General features: G+C 33.0%; 2 protein-coding genes across 3 annotated transcripts; one reads left to right on the top strand and one right to left on the bottom strand.

The window, feature by feature from the left end:
• Window positions 1-3927: 3927 nt before the first annotated feature.
• On the bottom strand, window positions 3928-9267 carry LOC110601694 (ankyrin repeat domain-containing protein 13C). 2 transcript variants are annotated; one of them, XM_021738928.2, is made up of 3 exons: window positions 8717-9267; window positions 6710-8443; window positions 3928-4717 (listed from the first exon to the last, which is right to left on the bottom strand). In XM_021738928.2, the coding sequence occupies exons 2-3, from the start codon at window positions 8321-8323 to the stop codon at window positions 4376-4378; spliced, it is 1956 nt and encodes a 651-aa protein (XP_021594620.1). In that variant the 5' UTR covers window positions 8324-8443; window positions 8717-9267; the 3' UTR covers window positions 3928-4375. The 2 variants fall into 2 exon arrangements, with proteins under 2 accessions (XP_021594620.1, XP_021594619.1); XM_021738927.2 differs by having other exon boundaries at window positions 6710-9267.
• A 6122-nt stretch (window positions 9268-15389) lies between these two features.
• LOC110601862 (dihydroxy-acid dehydratase, chloroplastic) lies at window positions 15390-22831 on the top strand. The gene is made up of 14 exons (XM_021739225.2): window positions 15390-16174; window positions 17941-18012; window positions 18233-18280; window positions 18928-19082; window positions 19161-19355; window positions 19423-19534; window positions 19667-19736; window positions 19855-19913; window positions 20020-20143; window positions 20246-20316; window positions 21305-21406; window positions 21732-21812; window positions 22083-22241; window positions 22328-22831. Exons 1-14 carry the CDS (start codon window positions 15629-15631, stop codon window positions 22376-22378), a joined length of 1845 nt encoding a protein of 614 aa, XP_021594917.1. The 5' UTR covers window positions 15390-15628; the 3' UTR covers window positions 22379-22831.
• The last annotated feature ends 8 nt before the right edge of the window (window positions 22832-22839 follow it).

Below are 22839 nucleotides of genomic sequence, written 5' to 3'. Positions count from 1 at the left end.
ATTATGATAATTATAAAATAGATTATTGGAGTGTTACGTGAAAATAGTGCATAGAATTAAGGGATTAAAATAATAATGAATGATTAATGTTTTTTTTTTAATTTTTATATAAAAATAATCATGAAATTAATATTTTTTTGTATAAAAAATAAAATTAAGATTGGACTAAAACTGTATTTCTATTGTTCTTTTATGAACTAAATAGATGTAAAAATAAAGCTTCTTGAAAGATGAATTAACAAAATGAAATAAATTTCATTAAATCACAACAGATAGCAATCCTAATTTCTAAATGATAGGGATTAAAAAAGAGGGGAAAAAAGAAACTAAACACAATAATTTCATTTAACCTTTAGCATAATGCATAATGCATGCACAATATTAAAACCCTTCCACACAGACAGCAAAACAAAAAAGAAGATCTTATAAGACCCTCTCCTTTTTTTTTTTTTTTTCTTTCTTTAAAAAAAAAGTTTCCCTGCTTCCCTACATCCGTAATCATGGACTCTTGTTTTACTTTCCATTTCCACTAAAATATGCCCAATACCATGAAAAGCAAAGTAAATCAGCATCAGAGGGAAATGGATTAGATGCCCATCTCCAACAAGTTCTGTAACAAACAATGAACATAATCCTTCTGTGACGGTCATTTAAAAAAAAAAAAAAGCAATCCATCTCTCTTTTTATTCTTTTGGTTTCACTCATTTCACCCCTCTAATCATTGCCGAGGCACAAGCAAAAGAAAACAAGTGGACCTGCTCCTAATATCCAACCATCTTTCCCCCAACCTGAAAACACAACACAACCCCACCTCAAAAATAAGGCCATGTTCATCCACTTTCTTAGATGCAAAGCAAAAACAGTCATTTCAACGTTATATAGATTCTCTCGATTGATTTCATTTGTTTGATCTTGTGGAATGAACCAATCTATCGCACACAAAGCTTCAAGAGACTGCTCATAGGATCAAGAGAAGGAAAACAATATATAGATAAAGAGAGTTTAACTTTGTTGACCGTACTCCTGGCGGCCACGGCGCAGAATAGGTGCACGGCTCTAGTGTGCTCTTGCTATGTGCCTTCAAGGAACTATAGCAATAAAGGTGAGGAAATCAACAGAAGCAACAATACCAAGAAGCAAATTCTTGAAGAAAAGAAAGATGGGGTCATGGAAGAAGCCCCTAATAATCATGAATCACAAGGGCAAGAAAAGAGCAATGGTGGGAGTAACAGTGGAGGCTGTGGGTCTAATGGGCCTCACATTGAACCCATTACTCTCAAGAGTAATCTCAAGAGAACTGCAACAGTGGAGGAAATTAATCAATCAAGAACAGAAAAGAGGAAAGTGAGTTGGCCAGATGCTCATGGCAATGATATTGCTCATGTTCATGAGTTTGAGCCAAGGTAAAATTTTGTATTCCTTCTATAATATAGGTAACATTCCATCATTCTAGTGGATGATTAAAGCCCTCATACAAGAAAATCATCAACCTTCAACAGTAACAAGGGTGTTCTACAATTTTTGTCTTAGAATCTAGTTTCCTGAAAGAAATCATTAGTGGCTTGTCTTTGACATTTACAAGTGATTGTAGCTGCTAAAAACTAGAAGTCATTCACTAGTTCTCTGTAATAACATGCAATATTTAGCTGAGCTACTTGTAATATTCTAAAAAGCATACACTGTCTTCACTTCTTTCCACAATCTCAACAGCTTGTCCGAAGATGGGGAACTTGAAGGAGTAAGAAACTCTTGTATTTGTACAATTCAATGAAGCAAGAACTCCTCCAAGGTATGGCATCTTGCTGCTCCATTTAAGTTTCAGGATTCTAATAATTGCAGTATCTGTTATTTTTTCCTCTTTTAAAGGCGGGCATTCTCATGTCATATATAGAACACAGTCCAAACTTTCAATGGCAAAAGACACACAGCATTGTTGAGATTAGTGTAAAATTCTTTCTTCATAAATCTTGGTATCTGCTAAAAACAAGGTGGAAACCTGATTTGGACAGCATCAGCATGTAACCGAAGTTACCATTCTAAACGGTCATTATTAGTGTCTAGCATTAACCAAGTTTAAGAGTTTTAGGACACGGCACAATGTGGGTAGAATCACAAAAACAGGAAGAGACAGGACAGGGGCCCTAGCAAGGGAGCATGAGGGGCTTTGCTGAAGTAATTTCAACCAGCATTTTTAGCAGTCATCATCTTATTTAAGAATTATCATGTCATAAATAGTTGGCAAAATGCATATTCCCAAGTGGCCCTCAATGAATAGATTAATAATCAAATGAGTTCAAAATCATAAGAGGACGCATTACAAAAAGTGAATTTATTGAAGAATAAACAACTTCACTGTCCTCTCAAAGTAACTTGGTGATGTCTTGAAGCAAGCATAGAATATAGTTCAGCATAATACCACCCATCATCTTGAGAACACCAAAGATCAAAAGGCTTGGTTTTTGAAGGTTGGCTTAGATTTTTCCTTACATTCTGTGCTTACCACATTCATTTACAAGAATCTTATGGGTGGGAGAAAATACTAAAGGCATCTGTACATCCAAAAGATTTAGCATTTAAATCAATATGTATTCTTGCATCCTTAAAACTTTAATGAGATATTCAGTTTTAAGAAAGTAGAGGATTAGCCACTGAGGAAGAGATGCCATTTGTTCGTTGTGTGCATGATGTGTATAAATCTGACGCATTGAATAATATCTATCGGCTTTTTTTTTTCTTTCCAAAGAAACGAATAATTTCCTTTTCATTGAACTAAGCCAATGGCTAGGAAATTTAGATGCCTCAATTAAGCATATACCTTGGTTGAAACCTTCACGTAAGAAATTCTGCATTGATTTAAGTAGTGTGAGATTTGTAGAGAGAGCCATCATCATTTCCTAGAACTTCTTTTTTTTTTATTTTCTTTTCTTTTATGGATAAGGCTCATTTCCTAGACTTAACAAGCTTTTGCTGGAGAAACACAAAAATGTTGCATCATTAATTGATAGCTACTGATGTGAAATATTCAATTTGCACTTGTTTGGTCCATTGCTTATCATGGCGCTTGCTGCATGCTTCTGAGAAGTCTAAAAGCCTAAGCCACTTTCATAATTTAAATCATTATTTCTTCCAGAAAAGGGAAGCTAAGCCAAGCCTGGGATTGCTTGCTTTAAGTAACAACAAAGCAAACTCACATTTGGATTGCCGAACTAAAGTTTTCTAAAGATAAATTCTTCAAGTATCTCATATCCATATTATCATCAGCTTTATCACAACTGCTTTTGATTGCCGGCAATTTCCCACGTGGCCACCTCCACAAACTACAAGCATATAAGAATAGCTCATGCATGTCAATTACCAATTTCTTTTTTTCCCAAAAAAAAAAAGATTGCTCCAACAAAATTTTTATTCTGATAGAGGAAAGCAAATAATGGAGACGGAATATATTGAAATGTTTCATCTGTTTAGTATCCTCGAATTAAATTTTCTTTTATCAATATATTTATCTTTTTCCAATTTTCAGTTATCAAATTTTCTCTTCCTGCAGGCGGATAACATTTGACAATATTCATATTCCAGCCTGTTGCTGCAATCCGATGGAAGCCCAATTCAATTGGTACATTGAAAACAGAAAAATCTGCAGAGGAAAATCAAAATGTAAAGAACTCATTAAAATGAAATTGATTCCAACGGTTTGCAAGTAGCAGCTTCTTTCTACTTCTTTCTTTCTTATCTACTATACACTCAAAATTCGTTTTGAAAGGAAGCTCTAAAACGAGACGTCCTTTTGACGACTGATCAAGGGCTCAGATGATGAAGCTCCAACCAAATGGGTTTCCAAGACTAGTCCTTCACGTGGGAGCTCAAAAAACTTCTGCTATGAGCCAGAAACTAATAAAATTTTCTCTTATCACATCGAACTCTTACCTGTTGAATCAACTTTCACATTGAATTTATTTGTCCAATCTTCACTACCATCTATAATTAAACCTGACATTTAGAAACTAACAACACCAGGAATCCCCTTGGACAAGTAAATTACTTGTATCTTCACAAGATGAAATCTCTACATTTTTTGTTAGTCACTATTGTAAGAGTTAATAAATCAGTCGCATATAAGAAGTAAATGAATCAAAACAATCTCAATGCGGTACGCATCCGCTGAAGGCGAGCAATGGTTGTAAGAATCACAATATTCCTTCCTTTCTTTCCACCCCCACAATGATATACCAGAGCTCCCTCAACAAAGGGAACAATATTTTTCCTTACAGTATCACAATTTCGTAGTCTTATGAAACACTATTCCCTGTTTGATACCTGCTGAGTTCTTTGTGCAAACTAATACTTTTACATTTTGATTCACTCACAACCCCCAACTTCAACGATTCTGACTTTTTGCCTTCTTCGATTTGTTTTTCTCCTGCATCTTCTTCTTCTTTGCTTCAGCCGAAATCCATGTATAATCAGGAGGAATAACAAATGGGTCCTGAATGTTCTCTATCCTACTGCTACAACCACCGGCTGATGGGCTATGGCGGTGGTAAGGAGCTTTTATCCACTGAAACCAGGATGAGCTTGAGGACTGTGTCACTGCTGGGCTTTCTTGTCCAGCAGCCGTAGGACTTGAAGGAGGTGTTGCAAATTCATCCAGCGGCTGTAATTCTTCAAACTTTGTGAATGTAACCAGTACTCTGATGGTTGGTACCACTGGAATAGCAACCTGGAAAATAAACGAGTGGTCAGAAAATTTGTTAAAAGACGAAAAATAATAAAAAGAAGATTATTCTCTCAAAAGTAAAAAGGTTATGCCAATAGAATCAACAGCAATTTTATGAATTCCAAGGTGAGTTTTTGCTGACATATCAAAAAAGCAAGAAACAGCACAGAGTCGGACAGGCAAAAGGAAGACTTGTAGGAGTTTTGCCCACCGGTCAACCTTGCCAGAGAATCTAGCATAAAAGACCAGATCACAAAGCAGAATATAGTGAGATCAGCATTGACAATTAAGAACCTCAAGTTCCAAGAAAAGGATCATACACTAAGCAAACCCATCAATATTCAAAAACCCCAAATTACTTAACCATAATGACGTTGATATGGTATATATAGAAAGTCAATTTATTATCAGTGAATAAACCCCAAGTGTTCAATAGACGTGTCCGACCTCACAAACAGAAACCCAAGCCAAACTAAGCTAAGCAAAAGACTTGATTCTAGCAGAGTACAAAATTTGAGGACGTAACTGTGTGACTTGCTCCTTTTACTGACGTTGAAACAACCCCTAATTGTTTTAGGGCAGTGATTTGAACTTTTCCTTTTACTGCCCGATTGAAAATTTATTCACAGTCTAAATCTAAGCAGGAAGAATTCCTGAGATTCTCTGCAGCATAAACATCACACTGGTAACAACAAAAATCAGCCATTGTACATAGCAAGAAATAAAACTTGCCAAGTTCCTCCACAACAAATCCTTATCCCTTCAGTAAGTTCCCAGCCAAAACCACAGTAACATTTATTGAAGATTTGAGTCCAGGAAATGCCACATTAAATATGTTTTTGTGGAGTTAAGTGCATTATCTATGAAATGCATCAAGTAAAATGAAGAGAATCTGCTTCATTTTTCATGGGGTTATTCTCTTTTGGGTCGTGGGGGCAGACCATGGATTCAACTAGACCTTGATCCAAACTCGGTCAATTTCAGCCTCACAATCTAAAGCCACAGCAAAAAAAATTGTTTTTCTTGATTGCAATACTCTTGGAGCCTTTGGTGGCTACCAATACAGGTTGCTCTCCCTCACTATCATACTCCATTTAGCACCTCTAGCATATGTCCTTTTTCAGTCAGGCTGAGCAGGTAGAAAACAAAAACAGTACACTGATCCATGAGAATTTTGCAGTTACTCTATGCTATCCCAAAACCATAAACACTTTAGGTAGTGACCACTCCTTCAAAATTCTGTGACCCTTATAAAAATCCAAAAAAAGAAATCAACGATCAAGATTAAGCCCATAATTTCCTCTGATGTTTTGAAATAAATAAAGAAGCCAACCTCCGACAACTCTTACCATCCTAGGGGGTAAACAACATATTGAAGATCAAAATTTGCAATTAAAAAAAAAAGCAATTTGACACTTTTCTCCTCCTCGTAAAACAAAACACCTACTAGCCAGAAAGAAACGTTTCTGCATCTCCTTCTGCCATCTCGCAAGAAGTAATCTAAGAGTTGTTGCCGAACAGGACCAAACTCTCCATGCCAATACCCCATTGCATTTTTTTTTCTGTTGAGCTGAGTTAACCACCCATTTCAAACCAGCAGGTAAGTACCAGTTCGTACCTGGTTTTAAAAATCAAGGTTTGATGGGTAGACCAGTCTCGTTCAGGCTCCAGTCCCATTTAAACCAGTCTGAGGGTTTCACAACCATGGGATTCATATAATTATTCTGCCACTTAAGCTTCAAAGGGAGCAGTCACTTTCAGGAAGTTCTAGAGAAGGTCAGACCCCACCAAACAAGTCATAGAATTGTTTAAAACTCGTTATGAAATATCAATAGTAACCAAATTGATAGGAAGTAGGCAAATAATTAGATACTGAAAGGGCTATAATGGTTAATCAAGCAACAAAAACAGATAATTAGACTAAAAACTAACAAGTGCCTTATACCAAAACAGTCATGCTGTAACATCAAGTAGATGCAAAAGAAAACATCATACCTTCACAGGAAATGTTCCCATTGGAAGTTTGGTTGTAAGCAGTTCTCTTAAACGACGAATTGCCTTAACCTTATTTGCAAGGATGTCAAGCAACGGAAGAAGTTCTTCAGTTTGTAATGGGAAGTTTGGTGAAAGCCAAAGAGTAGGCCTCAATCCCTTTTTGTATTCATTCTCACGGCTTCCTTCCTTGCGCCGATTACCGCTCTCAGTACTCAAAGAAGTAGATGTCTTGGTTTCTCTTCCTTTCCGATGCTCATCCCTCACAACAATCTCAACAGAATGCCTTCCTGGTTTAGTCTGAATTCCAGATGGAGAGTCCCCTAGTAAGTCACTTACCTTCTCATCAACACAAAGAGAACTTCTTGGTGGAACACTTTTCCTCTGCCCTTCCACTTTAGAATCCCGTTTCCTCCATCCACCAAACCATCCTTTCTTTTCCTGTTTAATATCTCCATTTCTACAACTATTCCCATCTTCAATAGGAACCTCTCTATGCTCATAACAGCTATGACGATGAGCAATAATCCCATCACCATTCTCATTGATCAATTCTGATGACTCCAATTTAAGAGCAACTTCAAGTTGCCTTCTTTCTTCTTCTGTCAAAATGTCATTAAGCTCCTCACTCTCAGTTTCATTCTCATTGCAGGATGAGAAGAATTCGTCATCTGTCATTGCCCCAGGGACCCTTCTAGATTTGATGCTAACAACCACATTGTGCATGTCATAGACCTTTGCTTTCCATAGGCCCACTATTTCTGTTTTTTCCTGCCGTCTCCAAGTCAATTGTGGCAAAAGAACTGCCTGGGTCACATCAATTCCTGGCCTGAATATATTAGTCTGAGACATTGCAGCCACCTCTTGCCGAACCTCTTCTTCAGTTGCTGGAGAACCAGCACCATCCAAGGCATTCATCACCTCCTTCTCCTTGTGTGAGATCATGCAAAGTGATCCAGGAGGAACTTTCCCATCCTCAGACCCATCACCAAGGAACAGGATACTCTGATCTGAACGCTGAATCCGAAAACCATCAAAACCAGCCAACGTCATGTCCGCCCTCAAATTTGCACCTCTCTTCCAAATTTTGTAAGTATCTGAAGGTGCAATTCTTGAAATGAAAGGTATGACAGAACTCTCAAAATGGAATGTGATTTCCATATAGAAGTCTCTCATCCGTCGCATGGTCCCCACCAATCGAGGCAACCTCCTACACCATTTTGCCCAGGCCAATGGCTGGTAGTGCCTTACTATGATCATTGCTATCCCCTCTTCTCTATTGCAAATGGCCTCTTGAAGTGGACTCCACCCCTGCTCATTCTGCAAGCTCCAATCAGCCCCAGCAACCATAAGCATCTCGGTTGCAGTCTCATCTCCCAATTTGACAGCCAAGTGAAGAGGAGTATCACGGTTGGGGACATCACGCCTATCAATCACAGCAGAGATAGCATCAACCTTCTCTTCCTCGACCAATGAAACCGCTTCTGTCCGAATCTCAGCGGGGTCACAAAGTCGTGGAAGGCCAGCAAGTATCTTTTTGAGACTGGCATAATCTCTTGTTGCAATTGCCTTATGCACAGGACTATGGACATATTTTAAAATATCAATCCCCGCCATGCCTCGGGAGTAAATAAAGATGAAACCAGACACCAATATACACAATCAAGTCCTCAATTCAATCATCCAGGACAAAAGCTCAATTCAAAATGATTGCTAACCACCGTCCCAAATTATAACCTAGAAATAAAAAGTAACATAATCAACACCCATCAACCAATAAGCCACTGGATTTTTAACAGAAAAAATGGACCAGTTCAAAACTGGCTCCAAAGATGACAGTATGAGAAATAACTAGCAATCTTTGCCACGAGGAATCAGACCCAGTTCAAGTTTCACCCACGTAGCGGAAAATAACACGGCGAGAAAGCAGCAGCTACCCTCAAGAAGCACAAGCAAAGAATATTACGCGCCCGAACCAGGAAAAGGGTCCAATAGGCCAAGAAATCTCACCTTCTTCCTCTTTCTACTGCTCTTCCTCCTCCGCAAAGAAACCAAGATGCTGCACAAAGAGACTGGAGCATCAAAACCCCAGCACGGCCTCTTCCCCTCTCTAAAGAGAGATCCTTGTGATCCAATCCAGATCAGACAAACCAAAGAACATGCATGTGGGGGGTGGGAAACAAAATTTTAACAAAGAAATAATATTTTAAAGAAAACCCGAAAAGATTTACAATAGAAAGACCAGAAGTGGGGAACCTGGTAAAGAAATGAAAAGGGTACAGAGACAAGAAAGGAATACAGGAAAACAACAAAACCCCATATTCCAACCGAACCCGGAAAGCTAAACAGTTCCCTTTTTCTCAAGTATCGCAAAAAGTAAAACTCCAACAGATGAATCAGATGTTAAGCCAACTGTTGCAAGTATTTCACAGGGAGAAAGCAAATTTTCCAGAGAAATAGAGGATATGGATGAGTGAAAATAACAAAATGTAGAAGCTAAGAGCCTCAAAGACAGTAAATGGTTGATCAGTTAATGTGACTGGAGGTGGATTTAGCAACCAGGGGTTGATAAATAATTACAAGAGAAAAAAAAGGCCTTTCCTTTCAATTTTAAAAACCTTGCCTTTTTCCTTAAAAAAAAAAAAAAAAAAAAAGAAAAACTCGCCTTTTTCTAGTAGTTTTGTTTTTACCTTTCTTTCTTGTAAGATTGTAATTAATAAATTGAGAAATTTACAATTTATTTTTTATATTACATAAAAATTTATTAAAATATTTATAAAATTATAAAAAATTATTAATTGGTCTGTTAATTAATTTTAATTATTAAATATTTTATTATTTAATTCATAAATTATAAAATATTTTATTAATTAATTTTAAATTTTATAAAAATATTTATTATATATTAATTAATAAATTTTTTAAAAAACTTATAAATATTTTAATATATTTTTAAAAATTAAAAAAATTAATTAATAATTTTTTTATACTAATCAATTAATAATTTTCTCTTAATAATATGTCCTGCTCAAAAAAACTAATAATAATAGTCCCTCACAGGTCATAGAAAGGGAAAGATAAGAGAAAAGTCCAAAACTGGAACTGGAAACGAGGCTTTCTGTTGTGGGGCCCCAGGGAATAAGGAACTTGCCTTCCTGTTTCCAGTCCGCATACAGAACAAAAATTTCTCTTATTTTAAATGATTAATAATTTCCAAATTAAAACAATAAAATTAATTAATTAGATTTTATTTAAATCTGTGAAATTAATTAAGTACAGTAATATTGAATTGTTCAATTCTTACAGATAAGCAGCTGCCTTTTTTCTTAATGAATGATTTATGCTACATAACTGCTTAGCTGTGAATCTTTTAAACTGCAATTTTAAAAGTTAAAAAATTAAAGCGATTCACGGCCAACGGTTACTATTTCAAAATAAATATATAAATATACAAAACAATATTTTTATTTGGTATTATTAATTTTTCAATATCCATTATAATAATAAATATAGTTATTTTAATAGTAAAAATAAATTATATAATTTGTATTTTTGACTCAATTGGCATATTATGATTATTGGAGAAGTATTGATTAGGCATATCATATCCAGGTCAATGAGCAATGTGACATTAATTATAGCAATCAAATTCATCATTTATAATCAAATTTTTATGGCCGTTAATGAATGAGTTAACATATCAAAATGATTTTGTCCCACTTGAAAGTGATTTATAATTTGCCTTTATTTAAAGCTTTTTGTAAGCCTTTGAGCCAATTTCTGTATATATAAGCACCGCTCAAAAGTTATAAGAGGTCGGTGTCGGTGCCGCCTGTTATGACAAGTATAACTGTAACTAACTGGTGGGTGCCTCCAAATAATAACAGGCATAACAACCTTTTTGCTAGATTCCTTGACAATGTTGCAATGTTATTACAGCACTGGCCACATATTCAATTTCAATAAGGAAAAATTATTTTTTAGTCCCTAAAATTTAATATAATTAATATTTTTATTCTTCTATTTTGGTGTTCCAATACTTAAATCCCTCACTTTATTTTCTGTTCAAATTCGTAGTCATTCCATCCAAAATAACCGTTTGGGACACGTGAATTGATAAAATTAACTCTCACTGAACCCAAACCCAAATGCCTCCTCTACTTCGTCTTCTTCCGACCCTTTCTGCAACTTTTTCTTTTTCTTCTTCTTTACAAAATAATAACTAATTAATATTTTATTTTAATATTTTCTCAGTTAAAATTAACAGATTAATATTTTATAAGTACTTAGTTTTTAAATATAATTAATAATAAAAATTTAACATTCTTAAAATTATAAAAATTACTTTTTGCATAAAAAATTTAAAAATTTAATCTCAGATTTAATTACTAAAAAGCCTAAATGTTTTTTTTTTTAAAGTTATATTTGACTTAAAATTTTTAATGTATTTTTTAAAATAAAAAATTAAATAAAAAATTTCATTAAATTTAAAAAATTAAATAATAATTCTCCATTTTCCTTATTCCTTTTTGGTCCTTGCCGTGTATGGCTGTGAATATCTTCTTTCTGTCTTTCTTGGTTTGGACAAAAAATTCCTTCCTTTTCTTTCTTTCTTTCTTTCTTTCCTTATTAATTTATTAATCAATTATCATTGCTTGAAATACTTCTAGAATCACCAGTCAGAAATTCGATCAGCGTAAAATACACGTGGGTATGTTAGAAATTTAAAATTTCATTTATGCAATTAAAATTGAATATTTTATTTTACAAAACGGTGATTTTTTTTTCCACGTCAATGCTTAATGTCTGTTGAGATATAAACTTATCATCAATTCAATTTTTTAAAAAAATTATAATACATATAACAGTGAAAAAAAAAGAAAAATGTTATCGATAAATAATTTAACATTATTATAATAAATAATATAACTATATATAAGAATAATTTTGAAAATAATAAATTATTTTTTAAGAATTCTTATTTTCTTTTCTAAAAAAAAATCTAAGCCAATTTCTATTTAAAAAAATTGAAAACCACACATCAAAGAAGTTTTTATTTCTATTAATAAATTGACTGCAAATTTATATTTTAATTAATTTAAGTAATATATTATTTCGTTAATTAATTTTTAATATTATATTACAATTCAAAAAAAGTATTTACAATTTATAATTAATATATTGCAAAAAGAAGGAGAAATAATAAAACTACTAAAAATGTCTTTAATTATTTAAATTAATAAATTTAAAATATATATAACGTAAAAACATGTAATTTCATTGTTTATATAAATTAAAAGTTCAAAGCAACTTAAATTCAAAATAAAATTTTATGAAAAAAATAAAAGAATATGAAATTCATAAAAAAATGTGATTTCTATAAAAAATGATAAATTTATTTTAAAATTAAATTAATAATTATAAATTTTTATTTTTTTAAAAAATCAATAAAATTATAAAATAAAGTTAATCATATAAAATTGTAATTATATCATATATTTTTTAAAATTAAAATTTTTAAAATTACTTCAAATGCATTAAACTATTATTTGTGTAGTAAAAAAACTAATAAAATTATTAAATTACTCGTGACGTCAATAATACCATATCACTGTAACAGGTTAGTAAAAATTAAAATTAATCACAAAAAACTTTATATTTTATTTTTTTTATAATTTCACTCAATATTTTACTTTTTACTAATTACACTCTAATTTTTTAATATATAACTAAATACACACTACTATTATTTATATAATTAAAAATTTATAAAATTATCAAGTTATTATTTTTCATTATTAAATATAATTAAAAATTAATATTTATATTATTATTTAATTTTTTATTATTATCAGTAATTTTATAATAATAATTTATTATGATCACTAAAATTATTATTAATTGATTTTTATTGAATCCATTTAATATACTTATTATTTAGCCTTATTTTTAAAATTATAGATAGAAAAATAATCTTATTAAATATATAAGTTATAAAATATTAAAATATAATTTAAAATAATATTTAATATAATTTACCTTACTATAAAAAATAATAAAATAATTTTTAGAAAATATTTTTTAAATTATTCTTTTAACTCTAAAATATAATATTAGTTTATTACTTTTTTTAATTATTCTAATATTTAAAGTGAATTTTAAAAAAATTAATAATATATAGATTAAATATTTAATTTATAACTTGACTTATTAAACAGTTAAAAAATTATCTAATTTATATAAAATTATAAATTTAGTATCTATTTTTTTAAAAAAAATTATTAATAAAATAAGTAATCATAAAAAAATTTTATATTTTTAATTTTATTATAATTTTAAAATTTAAAATTATTATCAATTTTACCTTAAAATTTACTGATTTAATATTAATGATGTGAGAGTAATATTGCAATTTTATTAGTTTTTAATAACACAATTAATGATAGATATAATTGAAATAATTTTAAGAAAAGTTTAATTAGTAAAAAAGAATTTTTTTGAATTAAAAAAATATAGGGCATAATTATAATAAAATTAAAAATATAGAAATTAACTCTAAAAAAAATTAAATCAAACTCAATATATTTTTAATTATATTTTTAATTTTTATGTTGACCTATTTTTATGGTATTTAATTTATATATTAGAGAGTAATAATGAACTATTTAAAATACCCGTCCTATTTCTATATTATTCAAAAAAATACTATATTTAATTGATTTTTAAATATTTATTATTTAAATTATTTATAAGATTTATATAAATTTAAAATTTCTAACGTTATTTGTACTTAAATTATTTTAATTACAATTTTATTTTACATTAATTATACTCTCACCTTGAAAAACTGAAAAATTAATATAATATTTTTAACATGTCTTGTAACATTAAATATACACTTTCAAAATAAATTAAAAAAAATATTTTTTTTCCTTTTAAATTGATTTGTATTAAAAGTAATTAAAAAAATAAAATATTATAAAAACTTCTTTCATCCTATAAAACCGAAAAATTAAAATAATAATTTTAATATATAATGTAACAGTTCATATTAAAAAAACAAAAAGCATTTTTCCTTTTAAATTTATTTTTATAAAAAATATTATAATAAAAAATAAAACTAATACAATTTAAATTCTATTTAATTTTTTTAGAACTATAATTTATCACACTTAAAATAAAAATAAAGTATAATAAATAATTATTTATTTATAATATATAATCTATAAATCTATTGCTTATATAATTTAGTGTTATAAAAAATGTTCAGTCCAATTAAAACATAAAAATAATAGCAATATAGAATATAAGTTAATATAAAAAAATTAATATTTAATAAATTTTTTACCTCATGAAAAATATTAGATTAAATAAGACACTAATATTATTGCGTAATTTGATTAAACAATTAATTAATAATATGAAATCATAAAAATATAAGAAAATTTTAATAATTTTTATTTATTAATATCTTAAAATTATATATATAGAATTATTTATATTATAGAATCTGAAATTTAATACAACCCATAAACTTAGTTCTTATTTATTTAATAGTAAATAATTTAATCGTTCAGTTTTTATTTTACTAATAAAATAGTATTTTTATTAATTTTATCCTCAGTTAAATGTTAATTAAAAAATTCAATTCAATTAAAAGATTAAATTACTATAAATATTAAAATTATAAAAATTAAATTATTAACTAAAAAAATTAAATCGGTATAAAAAATAAAATTTGAAAGATTAAATTATTTGATTTAATAATAAATTTTAATGGAAGAACTATTTTATTAATAATATAAAATTTTAAAAATTAAATTATTTAATATTAAACTAATAAAAACTAAATTATAAATTTTATTATAATTACACTATATATATATATATTAAAGCCCCGTGAAAGTAGAAAGCAGTAAAAGTTGACCCTGCAAGTATGACATCAACTCAGTAGCCGCGGAGCACGATGTGGAGCACCGACCCATGGTTTGAATGGTGAGCCTGGGCCCAACTAGAAACTGCACAACACACTCAAGCCCTTCTCCAGTGGATTTAAGCCCATAGTCAGCCGACTTCTTCATTGTCTCATCAAAATTGCACTGATATGGTGATTGTAAGCCCAACCTGGTAGTGATATAGGCCCCTACTTAAATGGAATAGAGAAAACGTGTCGACAGAAAAATCGAACTCTGAAAGCCCATGAATAAAGAGAAAAAGCATCATGGGAGAAAATTTTTCTATCTAAAAAATCTAAAAAGAGGGATGGTATCCACATGAAAGGTTACTTTTGAGTATATGAGTGGTGCATGACACAATTGAAGAAATAATTGAACTAAGAAATTATTATTATTATTATTCGGAATTCAGATTTGTGTTGGGCCATTCTATTCCATCGAGCTCACTTCTCTAGCGGACCTAATGGACCCACGGTTCGAGTGAGTATCCAATCCATTAACGTTGTCGAAAATCACGTTTTATAGGTTTATGTCCAACTACCTTAGTAGCAACTACCTTAGTAGTTAGCCTCGGCGCAACTTTCTGTTTTTCTTCAAGAGAAAAACACGTGTCTAGCATGCTCGCTCCACCACACTCTTTCACTTCTCAGTTGACGAAGTATTTCCAGAATTGAGATTTGGACTTAATCCATCCCCATCGGCGTTGCAAAAGCTGCGAAACAGCAAAAACCCTACTGAGCTCTTGGACAAATCAGATAAAAACTCTTGGGAAAACAAAATCAGATAAAAATAAAATTACAGCAGAACACGACGCGGCGATACACCAACCAAATCTTTCTCTACAGTATTGGTCACGTGCATTCGCAACTTATAACAACTTACATTTTTTCCTTTCCCCACTCCCATTACTCCTAAGCTTCTCCCCCGGTTTTCCCCCTACTCCGCCGCCACCGTCCCACGCGACACCATGCAATCCACCTTCGTCTCGCCGCCCGCCAACCCAATCAACGCCGCCATCCCTTTCTATGGCGCCCTTAGACAGCCTCACTTCTTCACACGGCCCTCCTCCCTCCGCGTTGTAGCCCAGTCGCAGACCGTTGTCACCTCAGAGCCTTCATCGGCATCTACCGTAGCTCAAAAACTGAACAAGTACAGTTCTCGCGTCACTGAACCCAAATCCCAAGGCGGGTCACAAGCAATCCTCCATGGAGTTGGTTTATCAGACGAAGACCTCAGTAAACCTCAAATAGGTATCTCCTCAGTCTGGTACGAAGGGAACACTTGCAATATGCACTTGCTGCGGCTGTCAGAGGCTGTTAAGGAAGGAGTGAAAGAGGCAGGGATGGTTGGCTTCAGGTTTAACACAATTGGGGTCAGTGATGCTATCTCTATGGGAACTAGAGGGATGAGTTACAGTTTGCAAAGTAGAGATTTGATTGCTGATAGTATTGAGACTGTCATGAGTGCTCAGTGGTATGACGGGAATATCTCCATCCCTGGTTGCGATAAAAATGTAAGAAAATTTCCCAGTTTTGTTTTTATCTATGGTTTTTACGAAAATGCCTGATTGTGCTTGGTGCTTTTGGAAGCTTTTTCAGTATGAGCATCTGTTTTGTTTGGAGTTTATTTTGGTGGGTATAGGTGACTGATGTTGTTAATTGCTGATGGTGTAGAATGTTGTGTTTGTTCTGGTTTGGAAGCTGTGTTTATTCAGTATGGGCATCTGTTTTCTTTTTGGAGTATTCTGGTGGGTGTAGGTGACTGATGTTGTTGATTGCTGATCGTGTAGAAGCTGTGTGTCGGTGTTTATTGGTATGGAACTATGGATGTTGAGGGATTATTGGTGATGTTTTCAGGGCTTTGGCCGAAACATTTTGTTTTATAGTTTATTGCAGTCTTCTACTAAAAAACATACTTGTTTATTGACAACTGCATGAATTATCTGAACTTTTCTGGTCGTCTCTGTTTGATGATCTTTTATCATTTCTGAATGCGAGAGTGATTTTGTTCTATTCAAGGTTATCCCCTTTTTTTTTATTTGTTGTTAGAAAAACGGAGGTTTAAGGTGTTTTTTATTACTTACAAGAATGCTCGTGTATCATTTTTCTTGCATTGTCTTGTGGTATTTATTTAATGTTTTATATGTTTTATAATTTTAGGTTTTCATTGGTTTAGATATTTTCTATTGGCTAGAATGTAAAGTTTATCAATAAATGTTCTACTTTTGACTGATCTGAATATGATATTTATTCTGTTCTATTTGGGGAGGTTTTTGAGGGCTTTGATTTAAAGGCAACATTCTGGTATATTTAGTAGTTGATGAGGATTGATTTTTGTAATCAATGATATGTGATGCAGTAAAAAACTTGCATGTCCTTGAAATCTTGACATGTATAACCTACTCTCCCTTCTATTGGGAGGGGCATGGGGTAGTTGTTTTTGTTAATGGTTGAAGCGGAGGGACCTGTGATGGTGTAGTGATGCCTAATCTCCTGCAAGAGTTACTGCCGGAGTGGTTCATGGAAATTCTGACGGTTAAGTTAGTCTAGTGACTGTGTATTGAAAGAGTAGGGAATATGTTTTTGCTAAGACTGAATTTCAACCATTACCTGTGTTGGGAATTGAAGAATCTATACTTGTAAGTGGCATGGTCCCTGGGATAGTTGGAGGCCTATTGTGGTGATTAGGTATGTTTGAAATTTCTGGCTAAAAGGAATATGTCACACATTACTTGGAAGTCACAAGTAGTTGAACAACTATTTTGTTTAGTTTTCTTGTGGACTTTGTTAGGAGTAAGTGGATCTTATGGATCCCACTTATTTGGGCTTGTGCTTGGCGTCTTTTCCATGTTAGGAGGATTAAGGTGGTATTCCACAAAATGTTAGCTCAGCAACAGGAGCTGGATCCATTACAATGAACTTCTCAATTTTCATGTGAGTTGGAGAATATTGACATGCGTGTTCATCTTAAATGTTGAAGTATTTTGGGTTGATGTGCTTTGAAGACTCAAGAATTGGAGTTGTGAGTGCTGATTCAAGTCAGGGTATCAGAGTAGGAATACCAGATTGGATTAGGTCCTTCTCTTCCTTTGTCATGGAACACTCTCAAGTCTGACATTGGTGCCCTGTGGCGCAGCATGTGGTGCCACTTGGCTTCATCTTGTAGGGTGTATATTTTATTCCATACCAATGAGTTTTTGGATTTGGTTCTGGTGCAGTAGGTTTTATGTTGCAGAGTTTTGTGCATTTGTATTGAATTTACTTCTTTTGATTGCTGTAGATGCCAGGTACAATTATGGCGATGGGGAGGCTCAATCGACCGAGTATTATGGTTTATGGTGGAACTATAAAGGTATGAGATATCAATTTTTTTTCCTTCCAAACTTAAAGTTCTAATATGTTCAAAGTCATTTACTAATTATTGGATATAAACCCACATTTTTTGGCAGAAGCCTGCCTTTATCCCTTCTTGCTCCTTCCATTAAAGCCTTACATAAGGGTTTATATTGTGTTTTTATTTCTAGTTTTCTGCAGTTTTTTAGGTGACTTGTGTATATTTTCTTCTTTTGCAGCCTGGTCATTTTAATGGCCATTCTTATGATATAGTATCGGCCTTTCAGGTGCGTGCTCAATTTTCTGCTTTGATATTATTGTGCTGATTGCATATGGTAGATATAAAGCATATTTGTGGTGTCACTGTGAATGACATTATATATCTTCAATCACTGTCTTTTCAATCTTCAATGAGGTTCCAGTGATATGATAGGCAATGAACTTAAATTCGTATTTTTTGTTCAATGGATTCATACTTCAGAGAAAGTGTGCCACTATTCCTCTGCAGGACGATACCTGTGGTATTGGATTATGATTGGCATGCTTTGAGGTTGTCATTTTATCTAACTCTTGGCAAATGATTCATCATTTAGTGTTACTTTGAATCCCAGTTACTTTTGCTCTTTGCTTTACCCTCCATTACATTTGAATGCTTGGACATGGATATGATGCTTTGAGACTTCGAATTTATGAAAATTTTGTTAAATAAGGTTGTATTTGTCTTAAAACTAAGTTTACATGATGCAACTCTTACCACTTAGTACTTTGTGATTAAGGTCATTGCTGTGCAGCAATAAAGCTTGGTAATTTTGTGTTATAAAAATTTCTATTAGAACATATTTTCTATTAGAAACTTGGTAATTTTGTGCTATGAAAATTTCCACTTCTGTGGCTAATAATCTGTCTCTCTGTGTTATTTTTATCCTTTTTGCAGGTTTATGGAGAGTATGTAAGTGGTTCCATAAGCGATGAGGATAGAAAAAATGTAGTCCGCAATTCATGCCCTGGTGCAGGGGCTTGTGGTGGAATGTATACAGCTAACACAATGGCTTCTGCTATTGAGGCCATGGGAATGTCTCTTCCTTACAGGTTTACACCACCTCATAGAATCATTCAAATTGTATTTAGCTAACAGTTTGTAGCATTTTATTTGATTTATTTTTACAGCTCTTCAATACCTGCCGAAAACCCATTGAAGTTGGATGAGTGCCGCTTAGCTGGAAAGTATCTTTTAGAATTATTGAAAATGGACTTGAAACCTCGGGATATTATCAGCCGGCAGTCACTACATAATGCTATGGTTGTTGTCATGGCATTGGGAGGGTCTACCAATGCTGTGTTACACTTAATTGCAATTGCTAGGTAAGGATAATTGTCCCTTGGATACTATTGATAACTACATCATCTGGAGCTCATAAGATCATGGCAGGTCTGTTGGACTGGAGTTAACACTTGAAGATTTCCAGAAGGTCAGTGATAAGGTTCCGTTCCTTGCAGATCTAAAGCCCAGTGGCAAATATGTCATGGAGGATGTGCATAAGGTGCAGACTTTTTAAATATATTTCCTTATCATTGTCATCGCTGACCTTGCATCCCTTGTGGCACCTCATATTTATCTAACATTCGTTTGACTTGATCTGTTGGTCATCCTTTCTCATGTCCAAAATTCATAGATTGGAGGAACACCTGCAGTCCTTCGCTATCTTTTGGAACTTGGTTTTCTGGATGGGGATTGTTTGACTGGTATGTAAAATTGGAATTATATGAATATCTTTTTGCATTAATTGATTATTGCAAATTTTCAGTGGAGCAATTTCATATCTAATAATTCAACACTAACTTGAATACATTTCCTCTTTAGTGACTGGGAAGACATTGGCTGAAAATGTACTGAATTGCCCACCTTTGTCTGAGGGGCAGGTGAAATGGCATTCTTTGTCTCTGTTTTATTTTCTTGCAGCTGAGGAAAAACATTGTTCTTTATAGGACAAAACTATTACTTTCTCATCATTCTTTTATCTTGCAGGACATAATAAGGTCATTGGAGAGCCCCATCAAGAAAACAGGTCACATTCAAATATTAAGGGGAAATCTCGCACCAGAGGGTTCTGTAGCAAAAATCACTGGAAAAGAAGGACTCTATTTCTCTGGTGCTGTTTCTATTTCTTAATGTCCCATGTCCAGCTACTTGTTTTACCTATTGTTTAATCCACTTCAAAGACTAGTGTATTGAAAACAAACACATTCTTCAGGTCCTGCACTTGTCTTTGAAGGAGAGGAAGCTATGGTGGCAGCTATATCAGAAAATCCTATGAATTTTAAGGTAAGCATATTGGTTAGCATATGTGTGTTCTACCCTGTATCACTTCGTCACCAGTTTCTTGTGTTGCATAACCAATTCAGGCCCAGAGTTTTAAAGGGCCTTAAAGGTTGTTGAACTTTGTAGGACTGACAGCATGCTTGTAACTCTAACACCCTTTTTTTTATTTTAATCTTTTTATGTGATTGCTTTTTTTTTTTTGGTCGATTTTATGTGATAACTGAAGCAGCAAGACTGGAAATTTAACAGGGATTAGAATTTAAGTCTTGGCACTTATTTTTCAAAACTGCTTTTGGGGAATTTTGGTAATTTCCTTGGGAAAAGACTTGGTTGGTTGTGAGGAAAGCCATAGTTATTTTATATTTCCTATTCATTATAAAAGAATTAGTGCTGGAGTTAACTATGGAATACCTTTTCTTGGTTTGGATGGCTGATTATTGACTATTCTGTCCTTTGTCGCTGATTGCTTATACTGTTCCTTACAGATCTGGAGATAATCCTAGATTTCTATCTTTCTTTTACATTTGCTTTTTTGGGTGAGACGAGGCTGCATTTGTCCTCTCTCCCTTCTGAATTGGTAATTATTTAACAAAATCTACATCTTAATGCATTTTTCTAGTTGATCAATTAGAAACATGACAAGGCTTTCTTCAACATCTCCATTAGTAAAAATCTTTCAGATAGAATTTTTGAGGCAGTGGAAGTATGTTTTAGACTCCATAATATCAGTTATTCCGTCTTTGTGGCTTATGGTACATAACAAGAAAACTAATAGAGGTTTGAATCTTGAAGAAGAGGCTCTATAAGAACCATCTCTCATCTTTGCCTTGTAATTATTATGCCTGTCTAAGATTTATCTGAACATATCATATGGTTTTGTCAATTCATTGGATTAGTATCCAGTTTATTGTTTTACGTGATTGCAAGATTTTATAGTGGAGTTATGCGAGGAACTGTAATATTAATGTGGTTTCTATATGTTATTTGCCAGGGGAAAGTAGTAGTTATTAGAGGTGAGGGGCCCAAGGGAGGGCCAGGCATGCCTGAAATGCTAACCCCAACAAGTGCAATCATGGGAGCTGGTCTCGGGAAGGTATATCAATATAAAATCTGAGTTCTGATTCATAAGTGGTGGCCTGTTGTAGTCGTGAGTTGACTCGAGTCGTATAATTTTTTGGTTCGTTGGATTACAAGATGGCATCTAATTTGCTTGGTTAATCTTAAAACTTGACCTTCTCATTTTTCTTCCATGTTAAAATAAAATTGACATTTACCTTGACCTTGATCACAAATTCCTTGAATTCTTATTTTCCACTTAGAATCTGCATCGATGCTCTTGGATGATTTCTTTTTTTAATAAACAAAAAGTACAAATTTCTTTGAATTTGATTTGACTTGATTTCTGTTGAATCCTACAGGACTGTGCATTGTTGACTGATGGTAGGTTTTCAGGAGGTTCACATGGATTTGTTGTTGGTCATGTATGCCCTGAAGCACAGGTGCATTTTCTTTTCATTACTTATTCTGGCTTTGGTGCTTATTTTATTTTATTTCTGGCTTGGGATATTGTAATTATCTATGTCATTACTGTCAGATATATTAAATGTTAGTTAAGCAGAGAAAACTCAATTATTTCAACATGCAACTTGGACGGTTATGCATATGTTGATGGCATGATGCAGCTCACGGCCATTGTTATTAAAACTGCGATATTGAAATATAATAATCTTAACATGTTAATGGAGAGTATTTTGCCTTGTTATCTACAGGAAGGTGGTCCAATTGGTCTTGTTAGAGATGGTGACATCATCACAATTGATGCCCAAGAGAGGAGAATAGATGTTGATGTAACAGACCAGGAAATGGAAGAACGAAGAAAGAATTGGAGCCCTCCTCCGTACAAGGCTACACGTGGAGTCTTGTTCAAGGTAAAGAAGAACCGACTTTGGTGATATATTTTCCTTATAATCTAGTTGATGTATTTAACGTAGAAGCAATTCTTGTTCATTTCCAGTACATCAAGAACGTGCAATCGGCTTCCAGGGGATGTGTGACTGATGAGTAGTGAAGAGGACATGTTGTTTAGGACTATAGAGTGTGGTGGAAGAACAAATCTTGCTTGCCAGGCTGCCACATCGGACACCTTATTCCGGCTCTTGTTAGGATTTTCGTTTGGCCCTTCCTCAACTTCTGTGGGATTTTCATTACGTTCTACTATTTATTTGCTTTCTTAGTATTCTGTAATATTTGTCGTTGCAATTTTGACTTGTGTGGAGAACATTTGAGCATTTGTAGGTATTTCATCGTTTGTCTACAAATCTGAAGTCTGTTGGTTGTAAATTTGTAATGCAATGGCACTGAGCTCATGCAAAGACAAGAATACCATCAGCTTCATCTTAAATGATTGCGTGTATATCAAGGTGATCTCCCCTCTTTTTAAAGCGTGAATCATGGAGGGAGAAAAGAGCAAGATATTGTAAAATAAATAAAAAGAGCTTATTTAGTTTGTCTTTTCAAATAAATTAG

This window comes from Manihot esculenta, chromosome 15, assembly GCF_001659605.2.
Source record: "Manihot esculenta cultivar AM560-2 chromosome 15, M.esculenta_v8, whole genome shotgun sequence".
NCBI classification, from domain to species: domain Eukaryota; kingdom Viridiplantae; phylum Streptophyta; class Magnoliopsida; order Malpighiales; family Euphorbiaceae; genus Manihot; species Manihot esculenta.
The sequence above is the reverse complement of the archived record's forward strand: the minus strand, read 5'-3'. Positions and strand labels throughout refer to the sequence as shown.